The 24,935-nt window shown below is 41.6% G+C and overlaps 1 protein-coding gene across 4 annotated transcripts in view; it reads right to left on the bottom strand.

Moving 5' to 3' along the window:
• Positions 1-24,935, bottom strand: part of NOL4 (nucleolar protein 4) — a 156,700-nt gene that overhangs the window by 80,876 nt on the left and 50,889 nt on the right. For all 4 annotated transcript variants that reach the window (XM_056854337.1, XM_056854338.1, XM_056854340.1 and 1 more), the window contains exons 3-5: positions 19,824-19,935; positions 15,233-15,345; positions 11,042-11,174 (exon numbers count right to left, since the gene is read on the bottom strand). In XM_056854337.1, the coding sequence (XP_056710315.1) occupies positions 11,042-11,174; positions 15,233-15,345; positions 19,824-19,935 (358 nt within the window). The remainder of the gene's footprint in view (positions 1-11,041; positions 11,175-15,232; positions 15,346-19,823; positions 19,936-24,935) is intronic.

Below are 24,935 nucleotides of genomic sequence, written 5' to 3'. Positions count from 1 at the left end.
ACTTAAGGTATGATGGATACCAGTGTTGCAAAGCTTTGACAGCTTTGTATATAAGAAAAATACCCATTTCAAGGGATAACATAGTGTTTTTATTAAGCCAATGCTTTTTTAATTGTGACAATTCAGTGCTAACAATTCAGTATACTGTGCTGCCACACAAAAATGCATTTAAAAGAAAAACTATTCATAAGACTGTCAGACAACAATAGGGAAATGGATGTTTAAAACAAACTTTCCCTGATTAAAAGCCACATACAGTAGCAACATCATACTTACATTTAAATTCTTACCATGCATAGCAGTTTAGATACCTATTGTTAAAGAAGCATATTATTTTTTTCACTATGTTAGGTGGCAAAGAATATGTGGTTTTTGCTTCATTTATTATTTAAAGAGCAGTTGCATGGTATCTCTATGTTTGCTATATACAGGGTAATATTTATTATCTAAAATTCTATTACTCAGCTCTCTAATCAGTTTTACAGCATATCAATCTGACCTCATGCTAATGCTTATTATTAATATTGCACTATTGTGGCTTCGGTCCAAAGTTTAACATGGAAAGGAATGGGGGAAGCACGTGCAGAACTGCCTCTGGCACCGAAGTCAGCAGTGAAGCTCTCGTGTGCAAGTAGCCCAGACTACTGGTAAGCCATTTCTAGATTCATTCCACGGTAAACAATGTTCAATAATGTATAGCTCTGGAATCCAACTGGAGCAGGTTCAAATAAAAATGCACAGTATTATGCGAATCCGCAAAACAACTGCAAAGGGCAAAAGGGTTGGCCTCCCCCACTGCTTGCTCCTCCCACTGTACACTCTTTCCTTGCAGCCTCCAACACATCTTCCTTCCTCTCCCACCTCTTGCTCCCAGACCATCTCATCTCCTTACCAGCCATTCATCCATAACCCTCCCTTCCTCCCTTCTCAATGCTCTAAATTTCCTCCCTCCAAAAACCTTGCTCTTGACCCTGTCCCTTCCACTTCTCCTTCCCTCTTCTTCCCAGAGGCTCCACTTGGAGCTGGACACCAAGAGGACCCTGGAAGCAAGGATGCTGTAAGAGTTTTTGATAGCAGAGATTCTCTTGTCTGCATATCTAAAAGGATTGAGCAGTGCTATGTTGGCTAAGGCTAAGTGAGCAGCACTTACTAACTATGAATCAAAACAATTAGCCTGTGGATCCAGGGACAGCACCTGATCAAAGCTCTCTTTTGGTGACAATATTCGGCAGCAGAGTGAGGTAAATGCCTATGTACAACCATCTCCTGTGGCAGTTACTGTGATGAGGGCAGGACGTAGCAGATGTCATAAGAACATAAGAAAAGTCATGCTGGAACAGACCAAGGCCCATCAAGTCCAGCAGTCTGTTCACACAGTGGCCAACCAGGTGCCTCTAGGAAGCCCACAAACAGGATGACTGCAGCAGCATCCTGCCTGTGTTCCACAGCACCTAATATAATAGGCATTCTCCTCTGGTCCTGGAGAAAATAGGCATGCATCACAACTAGTATTCATTTTGTCTAGCAACCATGAATAGCCCCATCCTTCATGAGCATGTCCACTCCCCTCTTAAAGCCTTCTAGCTATCACAACATCCTGGGGCAAGGAATTCCACAATTTAACTATTTGTTGTATGAAGAAATACTTCCTTTCATCTTTTTTGAATATCTCCCCCTCCAGCTTCAGCAGATGGCCCTGCATTCTAGTATTATGGGAGAGGGAGAAAAACCTCTCCCAGTCCACTCTCTCTATACCATGCATAATTTTATAGACCTCTATCATGTCTCCCCTTAACTGCCTTCTTTCCAAGTTAAACAGCCCTAAACGTTTTAACCACTCCTGATATGGCAGTTGCTCTAACCCCCTGATCGTTTTGGTTGCTCTTTTCTGCTCCTTCTCAAACTCTGCAATATCCTTTCTTAGGTGTGGTGACCAGAACTGTACACAGTATTACAAGTGTGGTCTCACCATAGATTTCATGGCAAACAGGTTCAGCAGGTCACCTTACTGTGTTTGACAGCTGCATTCATGCATGAGCTGGTCCTTGTATCTGTTTGCCTGTCCATCAGCCTCCTTGAACAGCTGCTGAACAGCTTTGCAACTTCACAGTAGCTGTGGTGGTCGCATTTCATTTCCTTCTGTCTTGCAAGCCACTATTGCCTCTGTGCAGTGGTGAAACCGATTCTCCTTCAGGTTCATGGATGGTCAAGGTTAGGCAATTAAATGACAAGGGGGGTAGTAACTACAAGTATCAAAAGTCTGTGCAAAAAATGTGCATGTCAAATAACCATGACAATAACATGGACTTAAATGAGCACCATACAATATGACTATCTTTTACAATACAGTGTTTATTAGTAATCACTGGCTAAATGATTAATTTGCTCAGTGTTTACTTATGCAATTGACTGCCAAGCAGCAAGCAACAAGGACTGATCTGTGGGAGAGGGGGAAACTGGGACTCAGACTGTGTGAGAACATGAATGCATGACATGCTGCTGATTGCAGTGTATTGCACTGTTTGAACAGCCAAAAGGTAACCCAACTAACAGGTTCAAGTGACCCCTGAATAGCCAGTTGAAAAAATGGCTCCCTGTTGACAACTGGTGAACACAGAATGTGAACTGAATCTATGGATGCCTGAGCATCTGTACTCCTAACAATGGTGTTTTATGCATGGTCGCTTAACCCTCCTTTATTCCCTGTTTCAGCCAGGATCAAATTTTTGGGTATGCACGTTACCTCATTCCTTGGAAGCTCAATACTGCTTCAACGCAAAATGAACCCGGCTTTTCCCATTCCTCTTCTTGCCCGAATTAAACTGTGGATCCTGGCTCATTCCAAAATCACTGAGCTAACGTACAATTTTCTCGGGTGGAGCTTCGCCCCACCCTTTTTCAAACCCCTCTTCAAGGCAGCATTCAGATAGCCAAACAGGGGAAGCACAGAAGATTGGCTTCTCTCACAGCCAATCAAGAAGCAGCGTGTAAAGAGGCAGGGATTCAAGTGCTTCCTGCTTCCTGCTACCTCGGAGCTCTTTCTGAGCAAAGAAAGACTTTTTAAAAAAGAGGCTTGGATTTCTCCCCCCTCCTTCTTTCAGATTGCTCCGTTTTTTTGTTTTTTGTTCTTAAAATGCTTTTTTATGTGGCAGTTGGGTTTGGGGGGAAGGAAATTTTCCTTCCAGTTACAGAGCATCATTTAAAGGGGTAGGACTTGATTTGAACTTGGGAGACTGCTTTTCTGTATTCATGCCTCCATTAGCACACAGTTTCGTCCCTGATCATTCCAGCCAATGCATACAGTTTCCCCCAATCCGGTTTACTTTGATCCTGGCTGAAACAGGGAATAGAGAAGGCTACAGCGACCATGCATAAATGACCAATGTCTTTTATCTTGTCCAACCCTCCACTTTGTTTGCATCCATACATATCTGCGCACAAATAGTAAGCTTGCAAATAAATGAAAAATTAAAATGCTGACAATAAAATGTCATCCAAGACTAAAAATCTCCATGGTACATTTTTAATTATCTGGGGGGAAACCCAGCACAACACCCAACAACACAGAGAGCATACACTTTAAAACAGTTTTCATATAAATCACACAAGTGGAGAGAACTCAGAGCTGATAACCTCCATTATTTAGTGTCCCATAATAATCAATCCAGTATATTGTCGAAGGCTTTCACGATCAGAGTTCATTGGCTCTCGTAGGTTATCCGGGCTGTGTAACCGTGGTCTTGGTATTTTCTTTCCTGACGTTTCGCCAGCAGCTGTGGCCGGCATCTTCAGAGGAGTAACACTGAAGGACAGTGTCGCACTGTCCTTCAGTGTTACTCCTCTGAAGATGCCGGCCACAGCTGCTGGCGAAACGTCAGGAAAGAAAATACCAAGACCACGGTTACACAGCCCGGATGACCTACGAAAACCAATCAATCCAGTGTTTCACAGGAAAGAACAATAATCCTACAGGCAGCAAATGTGGGTTTTTCTGGCTCTGTGATTTCCAATAAGCTTTAAATTAGCTTTAACATGTATTTAGTACCCAACAGAAAACTGACTCAGCTAAATAACTATGTGTTGAAGGAGAAAATCCTCCTAGTAGCTTGCTACATTTCCACTAAATGAAATTCTTGCAAGGGCCCATGCAAAATCATTCTTTTAGATTTATTTTGCTAGCTTAGCAATATATAGGCATTATATTAGCTCTTGGCACAAGGATAAAGTCATTCACAGTGGTTAAACTAATGTAAAAAAAGAAATGTGATTGGACAAAAGTACAAAGTATTTCTGAGCTGTTTGCAAGAGAGAGATAATTTTCATTTGGGCTGTTATTATTGGCTTAAAATCTTCACTTACATAATTATGCAACAATAACCAAGAATTTGATTGTAACCAACTGTTAGTAGATTGTTGCTAACAAGTCAAACATGACAAACAATTTTGAGGCAATTATTGTCATTACAAGACACATTGGATTGTTCCAGGCAAAAAGTAATAGAAAGTGACTGTCCGGGGCCGGCAGCCAGCACAAACCCTGACCCGGGCCTCCCCCCGCCCCTCTGGGACCGGCTGGCGGGCGGAGGGAAGAGGCGGCGAGGCTGAACCATGCCGAGAATACAGCATGTGCATTATTAATGTTTAAATTACTGAATTTTGCTATGCCAGGGGTTTGCCTATAAGGGAACTCTGTTTTCTGCAAAACAGGTAGTGCTTCTTGATGAAGAACTAATGGAAGCCATTCTTATAATGATGCAAAACTTACTACTCTGGTCAGAGAAGGCAATTATTTCAAAATATGTAAATCTGTAAGCCCATGGAACAGGAAGCAGATCACTGATCTTAGCAAGCCTCATCCAAAACTGGAAAAAGGACAGTGATATCCAAGAGACCTCCCAGTTGTAAGAAAGATTGTTCTGAGGAACCCAGGGAATGGTTGGCGGTGCAAGTCTTCCCCAAAGAAGCAATTCTGTATGGAAGGGCTCAATCAGTCACAATGATCACACCAACTTATGTGGGAGGAAGACAACCTGCTCTCCTGTCTAGAGCACTGGTAGGGCTTCAGGAGTCAGCAAATTGGAAGTAACATAGGGTTGCCAGCTCCAGGTTGAGAAATACCTGGAGATTTTAGAGGTGGAGCCTGAGGAGGGCGGGGTTTGGGGAGGAGAGGGACTTCAATGGTGTATAATGTCATAAAGCCCACCTTCCAAAGCGGCCATTTTCTCCAGGTAAACTGATCTCTGTCACCTGGAGATCAGTTGTATTCTCAGGGAATCTCCAGCCAGCACCTGGAGGTTGGCAACCATACAGTAACAGCCTGTTCAGCAGTATCTAGCCCGGCATAAGAATAGGGATTTTGAGGTCTGGACAAGACAATGTATGGACAAAACAAATGTGTTAGGAATTACAACCTCTCCTAAAGGTCTAACGGCATCGTACAACTTCTTGCACAACCTATTCTCGACAACCATATCTTGTTAACAACCTGGGTGAAGGCTGAGTTAATCCCTAATGTTTGTGTCTATCTGAACCAAGACAGTTTTTCTCAGGATACACCACAAACAATTCATGCAGCTTGCTTCTGCTATGTATGTGTAAAGTGTAATCAAGTCGCAGCTGATTTGTAGCAACCCCAGCAAGGTGCTTTCAAGGCAAATGAGGAGCAAAGATGGCTTGCCATTGCCTTCCTCTGCAGAGTCTTCCTTGGTGGTCTCCCTTCCAAGTACTGACCGTGCTTAGCTTCTGAGATATGACAAGATGGGGCTATACCATGCCACCTTCCTCACTTCTGGTAGACCATACTATGCTGAGTTGCCTCATGTGGTAGGGCTGCAATCACAGTGGGTACATCACTCACCTAGTGCACTAAATCACCCCATACAAGGAATTCTCAAAAAGACTAATTTGTGACATGACAACTTCAGACCCATATGGAGCAGGAACTTATCATGCTCTACAATTGAATAATCATTCCAGTGTCACTGGAATCCCCTCATGTATGGATAATACTATATTAGCCCCAAAGAAGTCACTATATATATTTGTCTGTAACACGTGTATACTACAATTATACTGGTAGTAATTATAAGATGTGTTGTGACCAAAAAGAAAGATAAAAATTTTTTAATTAACAGGCCATATAAACTATCCATGTGAGTCAACAAATGGTCTCTAGCAAGAGATGGCCATTTGTTACTGTGAATTACCTTTGGAAACTGTAAGTCTTTTCAGGAATGAGTTCTTAAGGGGAATTGCCTTCCCAGGCACAGTAAAGAAATACTTCTACAGTGTGTTTTGTAAACCTCAACTTAAAAAGAAGACTGTAAAGATCATTGTTTCCAGACGGAATTTTACAAACCCTGTTTTTAGGTTCTTCTTTGAGGTACCAGTGGTCTGACATGCTAATATTATAAGCTGGAATACCCCAAGGAATAACAGAGAGAAGTAAAGCAGAGCCTTAGCTGCTAGGCCAGAATGCTGCTAGTGGGTAAGTAACAAGGGGATACTATCAGAATGTATTAGTTTAGGGCAGCTGGGTAGGAAGATTCAGGAGAGACAGTCAATGTTTTAGAGTAACTGAAATGGGAATAAAGCAGACCTGCTACCTAAAGGGGTTTCTAGGGGCAGAAATATAGAAATGTGTATTGACAGTCAGAGCCAAGCTAATGAAACACACACACACACACACACAGGTATGAGGCAACAGCTTAAAGTTAACACTGGGCAATAGAAGGAAATGTCTCACTGGAGTCTGATATTCCCAGTGCAATATCTGCCCCTTTCTTCACCACTCTTAGTGAACCATGGTCTACTACTTTTTGACAAGAACTAGGGTTGCCAGGACACAGCTGGCAACCCCCGGGAGAAATTGGGGGTGGGGACTGGTGCACTGGTGTTGGGCTAGCATGCTGACATCACTTCAGGTAAAACCCAGAAGCAACATCATTAGATGCTCTAGAATTTACAAAAATGCTATGGTTTTATGTCAATTCTAGAGTGTTTTTATCAGAAGTTACACCAGCACAACATCAACTTGTGCTCCATTTCCCCTCCCCATTTCCTCCCACCAGCACCCGAGGCACTAGTGGGCAAAGCAGCAGGATGCTGGGAGCTCTTCTGCTACAGCAGGAGGTATGGTATCCCTAGGAACAATCTGTATTTTCTCCTGATAATCCCAGTTAACTAGGCTTTAGGATTTATTTTAGCCAAGGTTTTGTTGCATTCACGCAATACATCTGGTCTGCAGTCCATGAGTATTGTTTCCCTACCCATTCACGTTATGACAGCAAATGAGAACACAAATGAGAACACAATGTGACCCATTCAATTAATTAAATCAATTCTATATCACCTCAAAGAAAAGGCTCAAATAAAAAATATACTAGTTAAAATTATTTTTTAAAACATTACAGTCCAGTAAACTCCAATGAAATCAAAATTGTAACAGTCTGATTTTGTTTTAACCACCCTAAATAATTTGGTGTCATCTGCAAACTTGGCTACTTCACTGTTTAACCCCAACTACAGGTATTCATGAACAGGTTGAAAAGCATCGGTCCCAACACAGATCCCTGAGTGACCCCACTGCTCACATCCCACCATTGTGAGAATTGACCACTGATTCCTACTCTCTGCTTCCTATTTTTCAGCCAGCTCTCAATCCATAAGAGGACTTGTCCTCTTATTCCATGACTATGAAGTTTGCTTAGCAGTCTTTGGTGGGGGACTTTGTCAAAAGCTTTTTGGAAATCCAAATACACAATGTCCACAGGCTCATTCCTGTCCACATGCTTATTGACACTTTCAAAAAACTCTAATAGGTTAGTGAGGCAGGACCTACCTTTTCAGAAGCCATGTTGGGTTTTGCTCAGCACACCTTGCCCTTCTATATGCTTGACAATTCTATCTTTAATAATGCTTTCCATCAATTAACCCGGAACAGACATTAAGCTAACTGGCCTGTAATTTCCTGGGTCCCCCCTGGAACCTTTTTTATAAATGGGTGTTACATTGGCCATTCTCCAGTCCTCTGGTACAGAGGCTGATCGAAGGGACATATTACATATCTTTGTTAGAAGTTCAACAATTTCCCATTTGAGTTCTTGACGAACTCTAGGATGAATACTGTCTGGTCTCTGTGACTTGTTAGTTTGCGGTTTGTCTAGACATTCTAGGACTTCCTGCCTTGTTACCACTATTTGCCTCAGTTCCTCATTCTCCCCTCTCCAAAATCTCTGTTCAGGAGAAGGAATCTGCCCTGTATCTTCAACAGTGAAGACAGATGAGAAGAATTCGTTTAGTTTTTCAGCAATCGCTTTATCCTCCCTTAGAGTTCCTTTACTCCCATTGTCACCCAATGGTCCAAATGCTTCCCTAGCTGGTTTCCTACTCCTAATATACTTAAAGGATTTCTTATTATTTGTTTTGATGTGTATAGCAATATGCCCCTCAAAATCTTTTTTTGCCTCTCTAATTATCTGCTTGCATTTCCTTTGTGCAAGTTTGTGTTTGCTTCTGTTTGCCTCGTTTGGGCAAACCTTCCAGTCTCTGAAGGAAGACTTTTTTCCCTCTAATTGCTTCCTTCACCTTACCCATTAGCCATGGTGGTGACCTCTTGGACTTATTACTACCTTTCCTGACCTGCGGTATACAATCTAACCAGTCCTTGATTCATCAAAAGTAGCCAACATTTCCTCAGTATAATCTAAACCTTATCCAATAATTTAATCCAACTATTTGCATGTAAGTGAGCTCCTTAACAAATCTTCATTCTTTTTAAATACTGGAAAGTTATCTGTCAAGCTTCTTTTCTCTGAACAGAACATACCATGTTTGTTTCCATACACAACCCCCCTTCTAGGCCTATCATTTTTTTCTACCTCACCTCCAAATCTTTTCCAAATTGACTAATTGCTTTGGAGAAAAAGAGTATTCAAAAGCAATCAGGTTGTTTTCCTGGCATACAGGTTCAATAGATGCTGTCAAAGCAAGTCAAGTTTAATACAAATGCCATACTCTGCAACCAACCCCCACCCCCAAACCTGACCTACCCATGATTGGGCTAGGGATGCCAGCCTTCAGGTGGGACCTGAGGATCCCCTGGAAATACAGCCCATCTCCATACTACAGAGGTCAGTTCCCCTGGAGAAAATGGATGATTTGGCGGTTGGTCTCTATGGCACTGTACCCCTCTGAGGTCCCTGTCCTCCCCAGGCTCCATTCCCAAATCTCAAGGAGTTTCCCAACCTGGATCTGGCAACCCTATCCCCCCATCCCCTGCTGGTGGCCAGGGGGGACCTGGCAACCCTAGATTGCGCTTTGCTTACAAACACACACACAACAAAGAAATCACGAAAGCTCACATCCTGTAAGAAATTTTGTTGGTCTTTGTAAGGTGCTACTGGATTCTTGCTCTTTTCTGCTATTATAAACAGACTAAAATGGCTACTCATCATGATCAATCTCAATGTAATTCAATTAAACTCCATCCATTACAGCACAGCTTCCAGAATACATGGAAAAGTAAATAAGAATGGTTTGTCATCAATATTTTGTGAACTCGGGACTACTGAAGCAGTCTGTCTATAAAGGATATCAGCTGCGAGGCTCAAAGAGGTCCAAGTGAGATTTATGAAAGGTAAAGCTGTGCTGCCATCTTATGTTCAATTACTTCTCCCCAAAAGACAGGTTGGAGACTGATAATCTGTATCATTAACAGATTCTTTTGGATGATATCTGTGCTAATACAGAGTTATACTGCATATTTTGCTCATTGTCCACAGTATTCTTGGTTGGCCTTGTGTACTATAGCCCACTGTGCCATAATGTTCTTGGCTGGTGCATCATGCATCATTATTATCCACTAGCTAAATGTTTATTATTATGATGTGCAGGGTTTGTGTACAGAAAAGGCCTGTGTAACAGACGGCCCCAGAGGCAGAACGGGATGTAAAAATGACCCAAGAGGAGCCTGAGCTGAATGGCCCCAACAGGGGCTGCTCAGCCTGGACCTGACCATTAGCAGACTCATCCACTGGCTCTTCTATGCTGCCACCAGATGCGTCTGACCTAGCTGGCAGCAGTGCAGGTGGTGATGACCAGTGAACCTATTCTTGTTGTTTTCAACTCTGCCTGTGTCCAAGCTCAGCAACCCATGAGGCTCAGCTTGGCTTGCTCCTGGCTACCAGTGGCCCTGCAAAGCAGTGGCCCACTTGGTAATCCAATCTACCCTTGCACACACTTTGAGTGTGGGAGCACATTTGCAGCATGTCTCTGTGTGGCCAGGTTTTGCCCCTCTTTGCAACATTTCCCCAAAAGCAGTTTTCATCTTTTCTCATAAAAGTGAATGGTAGCGATTAAAGAATTGCTCTTGGAAAGGCCACTGTCTTTTAATAGTATGTTGCAGATAAGGCTGGCTTTTTTGTGTGTGTGTCCTTGGAAGTAGGCTGAGTTAATCTGTCTGACTCAAAATACAAGTTATAATTGTTCACGTACATATAATGGAAAGCTTCTGGGATGCTTGTGATTTGATTTGTAGATCAGAAGCATTCCAAGGAACACATCACAGTTATAACAACAACAACAACAATTTATTAATACGGTCACTGACCAGCAAACAACAACAACAACAGCCACAACAAATACCTTCATTTCCTGCCTTAAATTTTCCATTTTCTGTCGGTATATCTGTGTAACCTTACTGTCTAAGCAGCCATCTAATCTCATGGGTCAATCACAGAGCACATTTTTATGTGTACAAGATCCCCGGTTCAATCCTTAGCATGTCTAGACTAGTTGACAGGCAAGATGTTCCTCTGCTTGACACCCTAGAGGGCCACTGCCAACCAGAGTAGACAATATTGATCAGTGGTATGACTCAATGCAATGTAAGTTCATATGTTCATAATAGATGATAAAGTAGTAGTATGTCACGGGCAGCAATTGAACAGCCAGCTAATCAAAGCCAAAGGATATTGTTTGGTGATGATCAAAGAGAAATGGAGGTGGCCAAGAAGATTTTATTTTTAAAAACTAAACTTACCATCTTGCTGGCCTTGGAGAGTCTGTGGACTTTGAATTCTTTCTTCAAGATTTGAACTAAGGTCAGAGTTTACTGCAGACATCCTGGTTGAGTCACTCAGATCAAATTCATCACTTTCTATAGAGCTTTCATCCTAAAAATATAAAATCACATATTTAGTTTATTTGTTTATTTAGAAAATTTCTATGCCGCCTTTCCGTAGAGCCTGTTCAAGGTGGATTACAGAGTAAAGCATAACACAGAATTAAAACATTAAAAATTAAAGGACTATTAACCCAGCATTAAAAACCCAACAAGAGTACAAAAACAGCATAAAAATTTCATAGCTTAAATCACAGTGGGTAGCCGTGTTAGTCTGTCTGCAGTAGTAGAAAAGAGCAAGAGTCCAGTATCTGAAGAAGTGAGCTATGGCTCACGAAAGCTCATACCCTGCCAGAAAATATTTTTGTTAGTCCTTAAGGTGCTACTGGACTTTTGCTCTTTTCATAGCTTAAAATGAGTCTCAAAAACACTTCTCAGGCTAGCAGTGGACTGTCAAAGAAATTTGGAGGGTGGACTTTATTATACCCTGCTGAGGTCTCTTCCCTCCCTGAAACCCTGCCCACCTTAGGCACCACACCCTAATCTCCGGGAATTTCCCAACCCAGAGTTGGCAAGACTACATGTTCCTGATGACAGCATTAGAAGCACAGTGAGGCCCAGAGCTTGTAAGGGTTAAAATGAGGTTAAAATGAATATGTTTAGTCCAGTCTGAATCACGCTGAATTTAGCTTGCTGCACAAAGTCCAGCAGGTTCTTTTTTTTTTTTTTTTTTGCAATGCCTGCATTTGCATACATGCCACTATTAACTTTTGGAAGCAGTTACCTTAAAATTAGTTTTTTTAAAGTAATATTTTTTTGTAAACCTGAAGTTTCCCCCAGGTTTGCAGAACCCTAAACAGTAGCTGTAGCTGGCGTTATTTCATGAATATCTGCCTATCTGCACAGGAGTCAGCCCTTGGCTACTAAATATAGCGATTGCAATTTCTTTCGTGCTAGGCTTCTAAGTTAGCCCTTTGTACAAGAAAGCTGTGATATATAGTGGGGTTTTATCTTCCGACCCACATACATACACGGGTGTCTGATACATTCTTGGAAACAGAAACTGAATGTAAATCCAGGAATGGATTGTTCAAAATGTGCCATAGTATATGAAATAATTTAAAGGCATCTTTTATGTTCTCCTATATATTTGCCTGCCTGCATACATTCATAAGACATCCTGTATTTGTGAATAGGAGTAATTGGTAAAATCTGGAATGTTAAGAACGGTGTTATCTTTTCAAATATACTACTGTTGAAATTTCAGGTTCTTATTGCTGAGTTAGATTCACATGAATACATGAAGCTGCCTTATACTGAATCAGACCCTTGGTCCATCCAAGTCAGTATAGTCTACTCAGACTGGCAGCGGCTCTCCAGGGTCTCAGGCAGGGGTCTTTCACATCACGTACGTGCCTAGTCCCTTTAACTGGAGATGCTGGGGATTGAACCTGGGACCTTCTGCATGCCAAGCAGATGCTCTACCACTGAGCCATGGCCCCTCCTTCTACTGATTCTGCTCAAGTACACTGTGAAGCTCTGATATGAAACAACTGCTTCTGCTGTCCAGTCAGAGGTTTTCTGTCATGACATTTCTTTCTTCTTTCCCCCTCCACTAACAGTATTCAGTCATTAAATGTGCTTTATCATGATAGGTTGTAGGCACAGAGAAAAATACTAGAAGATGCCACTTTACTTTGCTAGCTTCCTTCATTAACCACCCAGCAAGTTACTATCTGGTTTTTCATCTACCACCTTGAAAGTAAATCCAATATTTCCAACTAGAAAAAATAATGTATCACTATTTTAATAAATGAAAATAGATTACATGATATTTTCTTACCTTATCCAAGTTGAACTTGGATCTTATTATTTTGCCTTAGCTATGCTAATGGTTTTTTGTTTTTTTTTTGAGAATGCGATAAAAGCTAGATCAGGTTTCCCTTAATTCACTCTGAAAAGCAGATTGACTCTTTTTTTTAAAAAAAATGTTCATTCTGTTTTTTTCCCTCAGAAAACCCCTACTCAGGAAAGCTACTAAGAATGCTTAGCTTTAAGCACATTCTTAAATCTCACTCTCATAACCTAGACTCAGGGGTTTTGAGGTAAGTTTAAGCACTGCCTCGTTTTTGAAGTGCTTCATTTGTCTGGGCCCAAATTTCTTAAACCATCCAAAGTGTTCTTGCTAGCTAGGATAAAAGGCCACCTTAATCCTTTTAAAAGGTTCAACCCTATTATTATCAAGGGAATCAGTCATGCAGTTTGAATGATTTCACCAAGGCCTGAGCATGCCACTTTGAAATATACATGTACATACAGAAGTATTCTTGGTTGTTGCTACCTAAGGATGCTACTGGATTTTGTGACCATGCAGTTTCAACTGGAAAATCCAGGCTTCTAAGATGAGTTTTCCCTGCTGGGGATGAAACTGCAGTTATTTTTTTATTACCATTATAATGAAATCCAATAGAAATATTACCATTCTAATTTATGCCTGCTTTTATAGCAGTGGTGTAAAAATGGTAGAGCAAAACAAGAGGGCTGCTCCAGTCGCCACGACAAAAGAAAGCCAAGACAAACACTGACAGCACAGTGGGAAAGTGAACGTTTTTTGATCAAACACTAAAAGGCCCCTATGTGTTTTGCTGTACCTTCATCAGAGGTATCTCTACATGTGTATATCTACATCGCTTTTCCACAGCTGCTGAACTCACAGGGAAAAATAAGCTTTAAGCATTTGTCTTTGCCTTCTTTCATCTTGAAAATGGTATACAACATATAAACGGCATAAAAGGAATAAAAATTGGGAACACCAGCCATGAAAATGAGCTCACAATGATAACACAGTGATAATATTAAAAAAGAAATGGAAGGAGGCATTTTTGTGCATCTCTAGAAATAACAACCACATTCATAGGCCTCCCTCATGTCCCCTTCCAGTGACCAAAACATAAAAGCTAATGCAAACAAGGCAAGAATGATTGATCTGTCTGTATCTTTTGTTATGTCATGTCATAGTCACTGAATAGCACAGCTATGAAATTAGATCAGCGGGTGTCAACTGCATGTTACCTCTTTTTATAAAGTGCGTTCTGGACTGTGAACATCCCAAACTGGGGGGAAGTGGTGTGATCCTATTGTTAGTACAATCTAAAACTCACCATAAAAGGAAGTAACATACAAGTGGCACCCATTTATATCCTCTTACTAGTGAAAACTACTGTACTAGCCACAGAAGGCGGGAATTACAAAATTGTACATTTCTTGATTCTTTAGCAAATAAAGTAAATCTACAAGGAGAAATCTCTGAATGGATCCACTGACTCTAGTTACCTTTAAACTTCTTTATGTTTTATTTCTATCAACAAAGGCTCTTCTACACTACCTTCCCCTCAACTCTCTCATTATTTGAATACTAGATATCAAAACATCCAAATTCAGTTGAACAACTGCAGGTTGCCAGAACGTGTGACATCTCCTATGAAAATTGTAGTTATTCTTCTCAAACCTCCGATTAAGTAGATGTTTTCAATATAACTTATATCATTAAAGTAAATAAAGCTGTGCCCTGACCATGGTTAGCCCAGGTTTGCCCAATCTTGTCAGACATTGGAAGCTAAGCTGGGTTGGCCCTGGTTAGTATCTGGATGAAGATCATCAAGGAATACCAGGGTCGCTACACAGATGCAAGCAATGGCAAACCATCTTTGAACATCTTTTGCCTTCAAAATCCTATGTGTGTTTGTGTATGTGTTAAGTGCTGTCAAGTCGCTTCCAACTCATGGCAACCCTATGAACCAATGTCCTCCAAAACATTGTATTGTTAACAGCTGTGCTCAGGTCTTGCAAACTGAGGGCCATGGCTTCCTTTATAGAGTCAATCTATCTCACGCTGGGTCTTCCTCTTTTCCTGCTGCCTTCAGCTTTTCCTAGCATTAATCTTATGGGGCCACCATAAATTGGCTGCAACTTGATAGCAAAAAAGAAGAAGAAGCTGTGTTTTTTAAAAAACATTACTCTTAATGGAAGATCAAACAAGTCTCTGATACTGTAAGGTAACTATGGGAGAATACAGTTCATTACTATTTCATGCCAGTCATAGATATTTACCTCATCTTGTTGGGAATTTAGTAGCTGCAGCTTCATATGCTTCATGTAGGCCATTGTGATTGGCATATTGTAATCAATCATGCTAGTCACCAATGTTGGGGGCTTTCCATTATCTGTAAGAAAAAACAATTATGTCATAGGTAGTTATGGCGTTTTTCATAGGCAAATTAATTCAAAAGGTTGCATATAAAAGTTCCCACTTCATCAAAAGCTACTGCTTATCAACCCCCACAGAACTTCCATACAGTCAACTGCAAAAATTTCATAGAGAAACGATTTTGTGAATTATTATGAGATTCTCTTGGTTTCTCCTGAAATTTCTCAGGTACTTCACCTGAAAGATGAATCGCCCCATTTTTTAGTTGGAATTCTAATGGCAATTCCAGTATGGATGATGAGTATGGCTGCTATCATTAGACATTTTATGGTTCGTCACATAAGTGCTTAGCCTCAGAATATACATCTAGCATAGGGTTCCTGTATTTTTTGAAATAATTCTAATTATATTTGGCATTTTAGGTTGCTCCTTCATGCTACTTTCATCGAGTCAGAGTCTACATATTGTAAGTAAAAACTGTGGCTCATTCCCGCCTTCCATTGTCTCCAACAGCCCATTGTGACCTCCAAAACTGATGCTTGGAGTCAGGTGAATCTTATAAACAAAATGCTGGTGTGAGCTACAGTGAGGAGGGGGGATTGGGCAAAATCACCCCTCCTTCATTTTCAGTCAGATGAGATCTTCTTATGTCACAAGGCTCCCTACCCTACTCAAAGGTAGCATTCTCAGAATTGCTATCAGTTCCATGCGCAGAACCAGCTGGACAGGCACAGATCAGGGGTCTCAATCCGTGGATGAGAAAGTGTTGCCAGGAGCAAGAGTTTAGATTTGTTAAGGACTAGGGAACTTTCTGAGCCATGCCAAAGCTGTACAGAATGAACCAAAAGAGAACCACACAGCTGGCACTTTTAAACTCCTCCTGAGGGAAAGCTGACAAGAGCTGGGGAGCCTCTGGTTCTGGACAACTCAGTCCAAAGGGACAATAGAGTAAATACTCAGGATGATATTAGTAGGAACACAATAGAACTTGGGGGTGAGAGTAGGATGGTGAAGAAGGGCCATGTGCAGAGACAAAGGGGCCAAGGGATATGAGGGTTGTTAGAGAGGGTAATGCATTGTAGGTGTCTATATGCCAATGCTAGCCTCTGAGCCAAGATCGGGTAGCTGGAATGTTTTGTACTAAATTACAGCTTAGATATAGTCGGTGTCTCAGAAACATGGTGCAATGGGGAAAATCAATGGGATACAGTCATCCCTGGGAATAAGCTCTATAGGCAGGACTGGGAGAGATGGGTTGGGGGGAGGTATTGCCTTGTATATCAAAGAGGACATAGAATAAAATAAGTTATAAAACATTAGGAGAATGACCTGCACTGCTTTGTTGTTTTGTGCTGGCCAATGGCCGTAACAATAAAATGTATGTAAATGTATTAGGAGAATGAACTCCCCAGCAGAAGTCCTAAGTGGTCCCTAAGTGTTATTTAAAAGTGGGGTTGTACTATCACCCACCTGGTCAAGCCCTAGAGGCTGATCATACGATGGACAAGGAAATAAGGGAAGTCACTAAAGCAGATCAAACCAGCTCCCGGGAAATGAGGGGGGGGCTTTGGGTGGGGGCAGAATGTCAGGCATGGTCTGAGAAAGGAATGTTGTGGTTTCTCCAGGTGCTGGCCAAGGCCAGCTCTGTGCCCTGTAAACAGTGTGTTTAGACTTCTCTCTGTGGGAATTCTCCTAGCTCCCTGACAGCTCCAGAGAGGGGGGTTGCCATGGTATCCAGATCTCCCCGATTTGCCCTTTGCTTTTCCATGTATGCCCTGTACTGTACCCATAGTTTTCACTAGTGTCCATTTGACTCCTGGCTTCTGTTACCTGTGGATTTTCCAATAAATCAACTCTCTTTGGACTGCCTGTCTGCTGAAGCCTGTTTATGGGATTATCACGGGACTAGAGCTTACAGTTATGATTCTGAAAGACTTCAACTACCCTTGTATTGACTTGGTAAAAAGGTGCTCAAGTTGTGCTGTAGAAATGAGATTCCTAGACATCATAAATGACTGTGTACTGGAACAATTGGTCACAGAGCCAATGAGAGGGGTAGTGATCTTGGACTTGGTTCTGAGCGAGGCTCTAGGCCTGGTGGTGCCGATGTTGCACCAACTAGGAACAGTGACCACAATGCTATTAAGTTCAGCATTCATGTCAATGAAAAGCTAGCCCTAAAGTCCAAAACAGTAACATTTGATTTCAAAAGGAGGAACTTTACAAAAATGAGGGGAATGGTTAAAAGGAAGCTGAAGGATGAACACATGAGAGTTGTATCCCTAGATGACGCTTGGAGGCTATTTAAAGCCATACTAATTGAAGGCCAGATAGAATGCATTCCCCAGGTTAGAAAAGATACTGCAAAGCCTAAAAAAATGCCTTAACGGTTAATGACCCAAATCAAAGAAGCCATAAATACTAAAAAGGCTTCTTTTAAAAAGTGGAAGGTTTGCCCCAGTGAAGTGAACAGAAGGGAGCACAGTGTCTGACAAAAGAAGTGTAAGTTAATAATTAGGAATATAAAAAGAGAATTTGAGGAGATTGCTAAAAGATTGCAAAACATTGCTAAAAGTACTCAAGAGAAACAATAAACATTTCTTTAAATATATCTGGAGCAGAAAACCAGCCCAAGAAGTAGTTTGGCCTTTGGATGACTCTGTTGCCACAATGAAGTTCTAGAGCTATTGGGGAAATTAAAAACCATTGTCTCCAGGTCCTGATGGTATATACCCAAAAGTTCTTAGGGAATTCAAATTTGAGATTTTGAACTACTAACCTGTATATGTAACTTATCACTAAATTCAGCCACTGTACCAGAAGACTGGAGAATAAAAATGTTACATCAACTTTTAAAAAGGGGTCTAGAGGGGAACCAGGAAACTACAGGCCATTTAGCCCATCTGTCAAAGGTAAATTAGTAGAAACTGTAATCAAAGATAGAATTATTAGATACATAGAGGGCCAAAGCCTGCTGAAAGAAAATAAGCTTAGCTTCTGCAAAGGGAAGTCCTGCCTCACTAACATTTTGGAGTTCTCTGGGACAGTGAACAAGCATATAGATAACAGTGACATTGTTGATATAACATACTTTCAAAAGGCTTTAGACAAAGTACCTGACCAAGGAGTCCTGAGTAAACTTAGCAGTCATGGGATACGAAGATGGGTCCTCTTATGGACTAAAAGTGGTTAAATGACAGGAAGCAAAGAGTAGGAAAAATGGACAGTTCTCTCAGTGGAGGGAAGTAAACAGTGGGGTCCCATAAATATTGGTATTGGGGCCAGTACTATTTAATTTGTTCATAAATGTTCTGGAACTGGGGGTGAGTAGTGTAGTGGCCATGTTTGCAGATGACACAAAATTATTCAGGATGGTGAAAACCAAAAAAAATCAAAAGATCTCCAGGAGTATTTCCATGAATTGGTGACTACAATGTGGCAAATTAAGTTCAGTGTTGGTAAGTAGAAACAAAACAAAAAAATCCAACTTCAAGTATATGCTAATGGGGTCTGAACTTGCCAAGACTGATAGTGACAGCTCAGTGAAAGTGTCAACCCAGTGCGCTTCAGCAGTGAAAAAGGCAAGCTATATGCTGGCAATTATTAGCAAAGGAGTTTTTGCTCCCTCTCCCAAAATATTAGAACTCCAATGAAGCTTATAGGCAGAAGATTCAGGATGGACAAAAGAAAATATGTCTTTACATGGGTGATTAAAATTTGCTGCCAGAGAATGTAGTGATGGCCAAAGGCATAGACAGCTTTAAAAGGGAATTATATAGATCCACAGAGAATAGGTCTATCAGCGGCTACTAGCCATAGTGACTAAAAGGAACCTCTACACTCAGAGGCAGTCAACCTCTAAACACCAGTGTCAAAGGCAGCACCAGGGGAAGGCATCAGCCTCTGTGCCCTATAGCTGAACCTCCAGAGGAACTGGTTGGCCTCTGTGTGTGAGATGAGATGCTGGACTAGATGGACCACTGGTCTCATCCAGCAGGGCACTTCTTATGTTCTTATTTTCTTATGTACCTCTTGCATCAACTTGGGGGTGGTCACAACTTTTTTCTAAGGGAAGGGTGGGACAGGGACAGTCCATTTCCATGAGCACCCATATGCTCGCATTTCATAAGACCCAACCCATAGAAGAAATTCCAATAGTAAAGAAATGCACATTTAGAAAAAAATATCATTTTTAATATCTGAAATGCAGGCTATCCATGCATTTTATTCTCCTTTTAACTGGACATTTAAAAAGGAGAAGAAAAGAAGGGATGTTTCTCTTAGGTAAAATCTACTTTTCCAGAGAAATATGGGATTACATATCCTTTCAGATAATGCTGGAGACCTCTACATTCTGATTTAAGTAAATGAGATTATAAGATTGAACCATTCTAGTGAACAACATTTTTATGAGTCTTCACTTAAACCAGGAAAATATAAATGGGCATTATGAATAAAATTGCTTTACATTCTACTGTTTGACACCAAAGATACCTTTATGATCTGCTCCATCTGGGTTTAAATGCATTCTTTTCTGGCACTCTGAGCAGCTCATTAGAAATCGTGTCACCGCTTCTCTTGGTAGAAAGGCATAGGTCTCAGAAATCTGAAACGAATAACAAAATATAGCCATCATTATATAAGCTGATTGAACATGATTTAACAGAACTGATCGTTATATTTGTGAATAAGGGATACTATATCATAATTCCTGAAGGTGCCGTGAAAGCATGCACTGAATGCTACACAGAATTTCAAAAAACAACAATTTAATCTGTCTGCTTATCAAATAAGGACACTTAAAAACAAACAAACCATTCAAAAAGGCTTAGCTTTTGTTTATGAAAACTAAAACACATAAAATATATCAGCAACAGAGTACATGTATCATGGGCACTCATAAGTTTTCCAAAATCCATTTTCCTTCATATAACTGGAATACTATGCAAAATTATTTCCTGCTCCCAACATATTTTACTGTGAAAATCTGAACCTGGAGATTGTCAGCATTCACCAGGAAATTCTGAGAATCTCACATATAATTCTTGAAGATTCTGTGATCTAAAAGACTATCGGCTTCAGCCAGGCTTCTATTCCTCATGCCTGGACCACACCTGAGCAGAGAAAAGTAGGGGGAATGGCATCCAAGCACCCATCCATCCTGTCTTGGACATAGTTCCAAACTCTATAGCAAGGAACAATTACAGAAGTTACACTATATGCTGCCATATTTCTGCCACCCAGTTAAACCTTTAAACCTATAAAATTAAGACTGAAGGTAGGTAGAGCCCATATACATTCTTTGACTGAGCTGTAACAAATTCAGAGTTTGGCAGTATCAAAATTAATGGAGCACTCCTACGGATTCATTAAGAGCCTGGATTTGAGGGGAGGGGGAATGCTTCATTTATTTTAATCAAGCATTTCTTTTGGATTCTCGAATAGGATACCAATCCTTCATGGGAAATAATAGAGCCAGGACTCCAAACCAGTATATAACTCTTCTAATTCACTGGAACCTGATTTTACATTTTAACTACATTCAATTTATCCACATAGCAGAACATTTTCACTAGATTTTCTGACTGACAAACACAGAGAGGTTCTTTTCTTTATAACGCTACCCTTGGCTAAATACCATCTCTGTAACCTTGCATATTAGCCCATTACAGAAGCATTCTGTAGAACTGCAGAGCCTCTTCAGTATTTCCCTGTTTTATTTCAGTCAGCGTAACAATGTTGGGATAATTTTCCTTGGTCTCTGCTACAGATACATAACAAAAAGGTCCAGAGTGACATTTCTCCACTCTCTGCATACAGCCAACACAAACAGGTACACAAGTACAACAGGTGAAGACGGGATGTGCTTGGTGAGTTTTGCTAACAGTGTTAGTCACCAAGTAAGAGTGGTGAAAGGAAAATGGAACTGGAGACAAGACCTCTAAACATACATACTCCCCTCCAGGAATCTGGCATGCTGAGGAAATCAGTGCATGACAAAAACATGTTGTGTTTGTCCTTAGTAAAAACATAATGCTTCTCTGAAATCTTGCTGTATTCCCCATCTGTAATAAGGAGAGCAGTACTCCTCATGTCCCCAACAGTTCTTTTAAAGATTTGTATAATCACAAGTGAGTCATATTATAAAGTGCAGTAATATTTCCAAACTACCCTTTTTTCCCATGACAAAGCCCAGAAAAATGTGTTAGATCATGGACGCTTTACTATTGTTGCTGCTGCTGCTGCTTTTATTCTGATAACCCAGAGAAAATTACAAGGTATATTTCTGTCACAATGCTGATAAAAGGAACTACAGAATGAAATACATATAATTCATAATGTGCTGACAATTTTTCTTGGGACCTTGGTCAGCAACTACATGAAGTATATTTAAGAACAGACTAGAAGGTGCAGGGTCCACAGTATCATCAAATGCTGACTCATGAGTGCAGTAACTGCAGAAGAAAGGTATCACCTTTATCAACATTTAGCTAGAGAATCATCCACTAGGGCCACCAGCGCTGCCATCCATCTTGTAACCCAACCTGAAACGAGACTGAAAGGAGTCTATGGCTGATGATTTATCTGGGGAGGCCAGTAATTGCTCTGCAGCAGCTTTTCCTATCATTTTGCCCAGGAAGGGCAAATTAGATATTGGCCAATAATTGGCCACATCATTCTTCTCTAGTGATTTTTTAAAGCAGCAAATGGATGAACACCTGTTCTAGGGCACAAGGAAAGATACCCTGAGTCAGTGATGGATCTATAATGGAAATTAGGGACTGACAATATTAGTCAGTAGCATTATAGGCTAGATATTTTAGAAAATCTGTCTATTATTCAAGGTTTTCATTTTTTTAAAATCAGGCAATATTTCTATTAGAGTAAGATGTAACAGAAATGGAAGTCTTACTGAGCCTATTCCTTCAGCTAAAAGTGTCAGACAGGGTTGCCTTCTTGTTCCTGCTTTTTCTTTTTATATCAATAATATGGCGGAGTATTTAAGTTCAGAGGACTTGAACCCACCAAAATAGAACAGCATAATATCCCACTATTACTTTATGCGGATGATCTGGTGATCTTATCTAGAACCCAGGTTGGCATGAAAAGAGCACTGGATAGATTGGCTAAGGTGGAGGGGTGGGAGAGATATTTACCGGTCTACGAGAGTTAGGGCTGTTGAATTAAAAAAAATTCGGTATAGTTCGGATTCGGCCGAATTCGGCCCGTTTAGATTCGGGATATGCCGAACTCCGAACTCCCCCACTTCGGGTCCGTTCAATTCGGCGGGAATTCAAAGTTCGGGAAAAAAATTTGGCCGAATAAAGCCATTAAAAACACAATAGCGCCTTTCCCTGGCTCGGGGGGGGGGGCATTTTTGGGGTTAGAGGTCCCAAACTTTCAGCAGAGCTTCAAAGGACATTTATTGAAAGACTCCCCAAGTTTTGTAAAGATTGGGTCAGGGGGGCCTGAGATATGGGCCCTGAAAGGGGTCCCCCCACCCTTAATGTGCATCTCTCAGCACAGCTTGCCGCCCATGCACAAAGCTCCCAGCCCCGACAACAGCTGAAAAGTTTGCAAAGCAACTGCAAAGTAAAACAACACCTTTGCAACAGGGAAAACCAGAAGACACACAACTGAAACCTCCCCCCTCAAACCAGGGAGCGAGAGACTCGAGGGGGAACACACACCCCAGGCAGAACCGACGAAAGCCCCCTTTGGCTTCCCCCCCACCCACAGAAACTGCTCCCTCCCCACACACACACAGACTCTGCTTTCCCCCACACACACACACATACACAGGAGAAAAATTATAGATTAAAGCCCCCAAAGGGGTCTTACTGTGGCTGTCTTCTGTTCCATCAGGAGGGGCTGGGGAGGACTTGTAATCCAAGATGATTTCAATTAGGCACGGGACGTTTTGCTCTGGAGATGCACAGGATCGGCTGATCCATTCATCCCAATAGGGGAAAGGGGAAAGGGGAAAAGGGAAAGCCCATATCTCGGGACCCCCTGACCCAATGTTCACAAAACTTGGGTGGTCTCTTAAGAACACTTGTCTGAAACTCCGCTCAAAGTTTGGGATCTGCACCCCAAAAAATGCGCCCCCTGCAGCCGCGGAAAGAGAAAAGGGGGGAGGCGATATTTCTGCCCCCACTGAACCCATCTTTACAAAACTTGGGTGGTATCTTAAGAATGATTGTCTGAAGCTATGCTGAAAGTTTGGGGGCTATATCCCAAAAGAAGTGCCCCCTGCAGCCACATAAATGGAAAAGGGGGGAGGGAAAAGGGGGAGAGCCCATATCTCGAGACCCCCTGACCCAATGTTTACAAAACTTGGGGGGTATCTTAAGAAGCTTCATCTGAAGCTCCACTGAAAGTTTGGGGTCTGTACCCCCAAAAATGCGCCCCCTGCAGCCATGGAAAGAAAAAGGGGGAGCCCATATCTCGGGACCCCCTGACCCAATGTTTACAAAACTTGGGGGGTATCTTAAGAAGCTTCATCTGAAGATTCACTGAAAGTTTTGTGTCTGTACCCCAAAAAATACGCCCCCTGCAGCCACAGAAAGGAGCAAATGTGCACAAGCACACACACCCCACACACGAGGATTTCGCTCTCTCTCTCTCTCTCCCTGGCCAGGCCGCACATCAGCTGATTCCTCCAGTACTCAATCCTGACTGATTGGCCAGAAGAAGACCCAGCTTGGCCACCGATTGGCCGGGGGAGGAGAATGCTGCTTACTGACGGTTATGCTGCTTACTGACGGCCCCGAATTTGCCGGATTTATTCGCGAACTCCCGAACTCACTGAATTCGGCTCCCCGGTTGCCCGCCAGTTTTGAGTTCGGTTCCTCCCGAATTAAAAACCACCGAATCAGGGGAAATTCGGCTGATTTTCAGTTCGGGCCGAACCGAATCAACAGCCCTAATGAGAGTATCTGGTGAAAGCAGCGATGTAGAGGGAGAAACAGCCTGCATTTCTGGAGGTAAAGAAGGCAACGACCCTACACCCAAGCAGGGTGTGTGTGGTCGGATTCAAGGAGCACACACACACTATGAATAGCCCAGGACAGACAGACAGACAGACAGACAGACAGACAGACAGACAGACAGACAGACAGACAGACAGACAGATAGATAGATAGATAGATAGATAGATAATTTATTTGCGGCACTTAGCCAGTCAAAACATGATAAAACAGAAAGCATGGACTAATAGATTCTTACAATTAGAAAATTACAGTCCGAGACTTAAAACATTTAAAAAACATTTTAAAAAAGAATTACAGCTGGGACACCTCTGTCAATTGCGCTGTTCTAAGGCAACGAATTTTCATTGCTGCTAAACAAAATTTTGCAACCTGAAGAGTGGTTGAAGGATTACCCCCTTCTAGGAGCATCTCAAACCTTTCACCTGCCCTGTCAGATCTCAATCTTGATAAGAGGGGCTCAATAAACTTTGAACGGGGTAATGTATAGAAATTGCAGTTCAGGAGGGCATGCTCAACTGTTTCTAAGTCCCCTGATTTGCAGGGGCAGAATCTCTCTTCCCATGGTGTCTCCTTATGCCCAGGACTTATATTTATACCTAAATATGTGCCCCTG

This window comes from Euleptes europaea, chromosome 8, assembly GCF_029931775.1.
Source record: "Euleptes europaea isolate rEulEur1 chromosome 8, rEulEur1.hap1, whole genome shotgun sequence".
Lineage (NCBI taxonomy): Eukaryota > Metazoa > Chordata > Lepidosauria > Squamata > Sphaerodactylidae > Euleptes > Euleptes europaea.
Note: the sequence above shows the minus strand (reverse complement) of the source record. Positions and strands in the feature narration are given on the sequence as shown.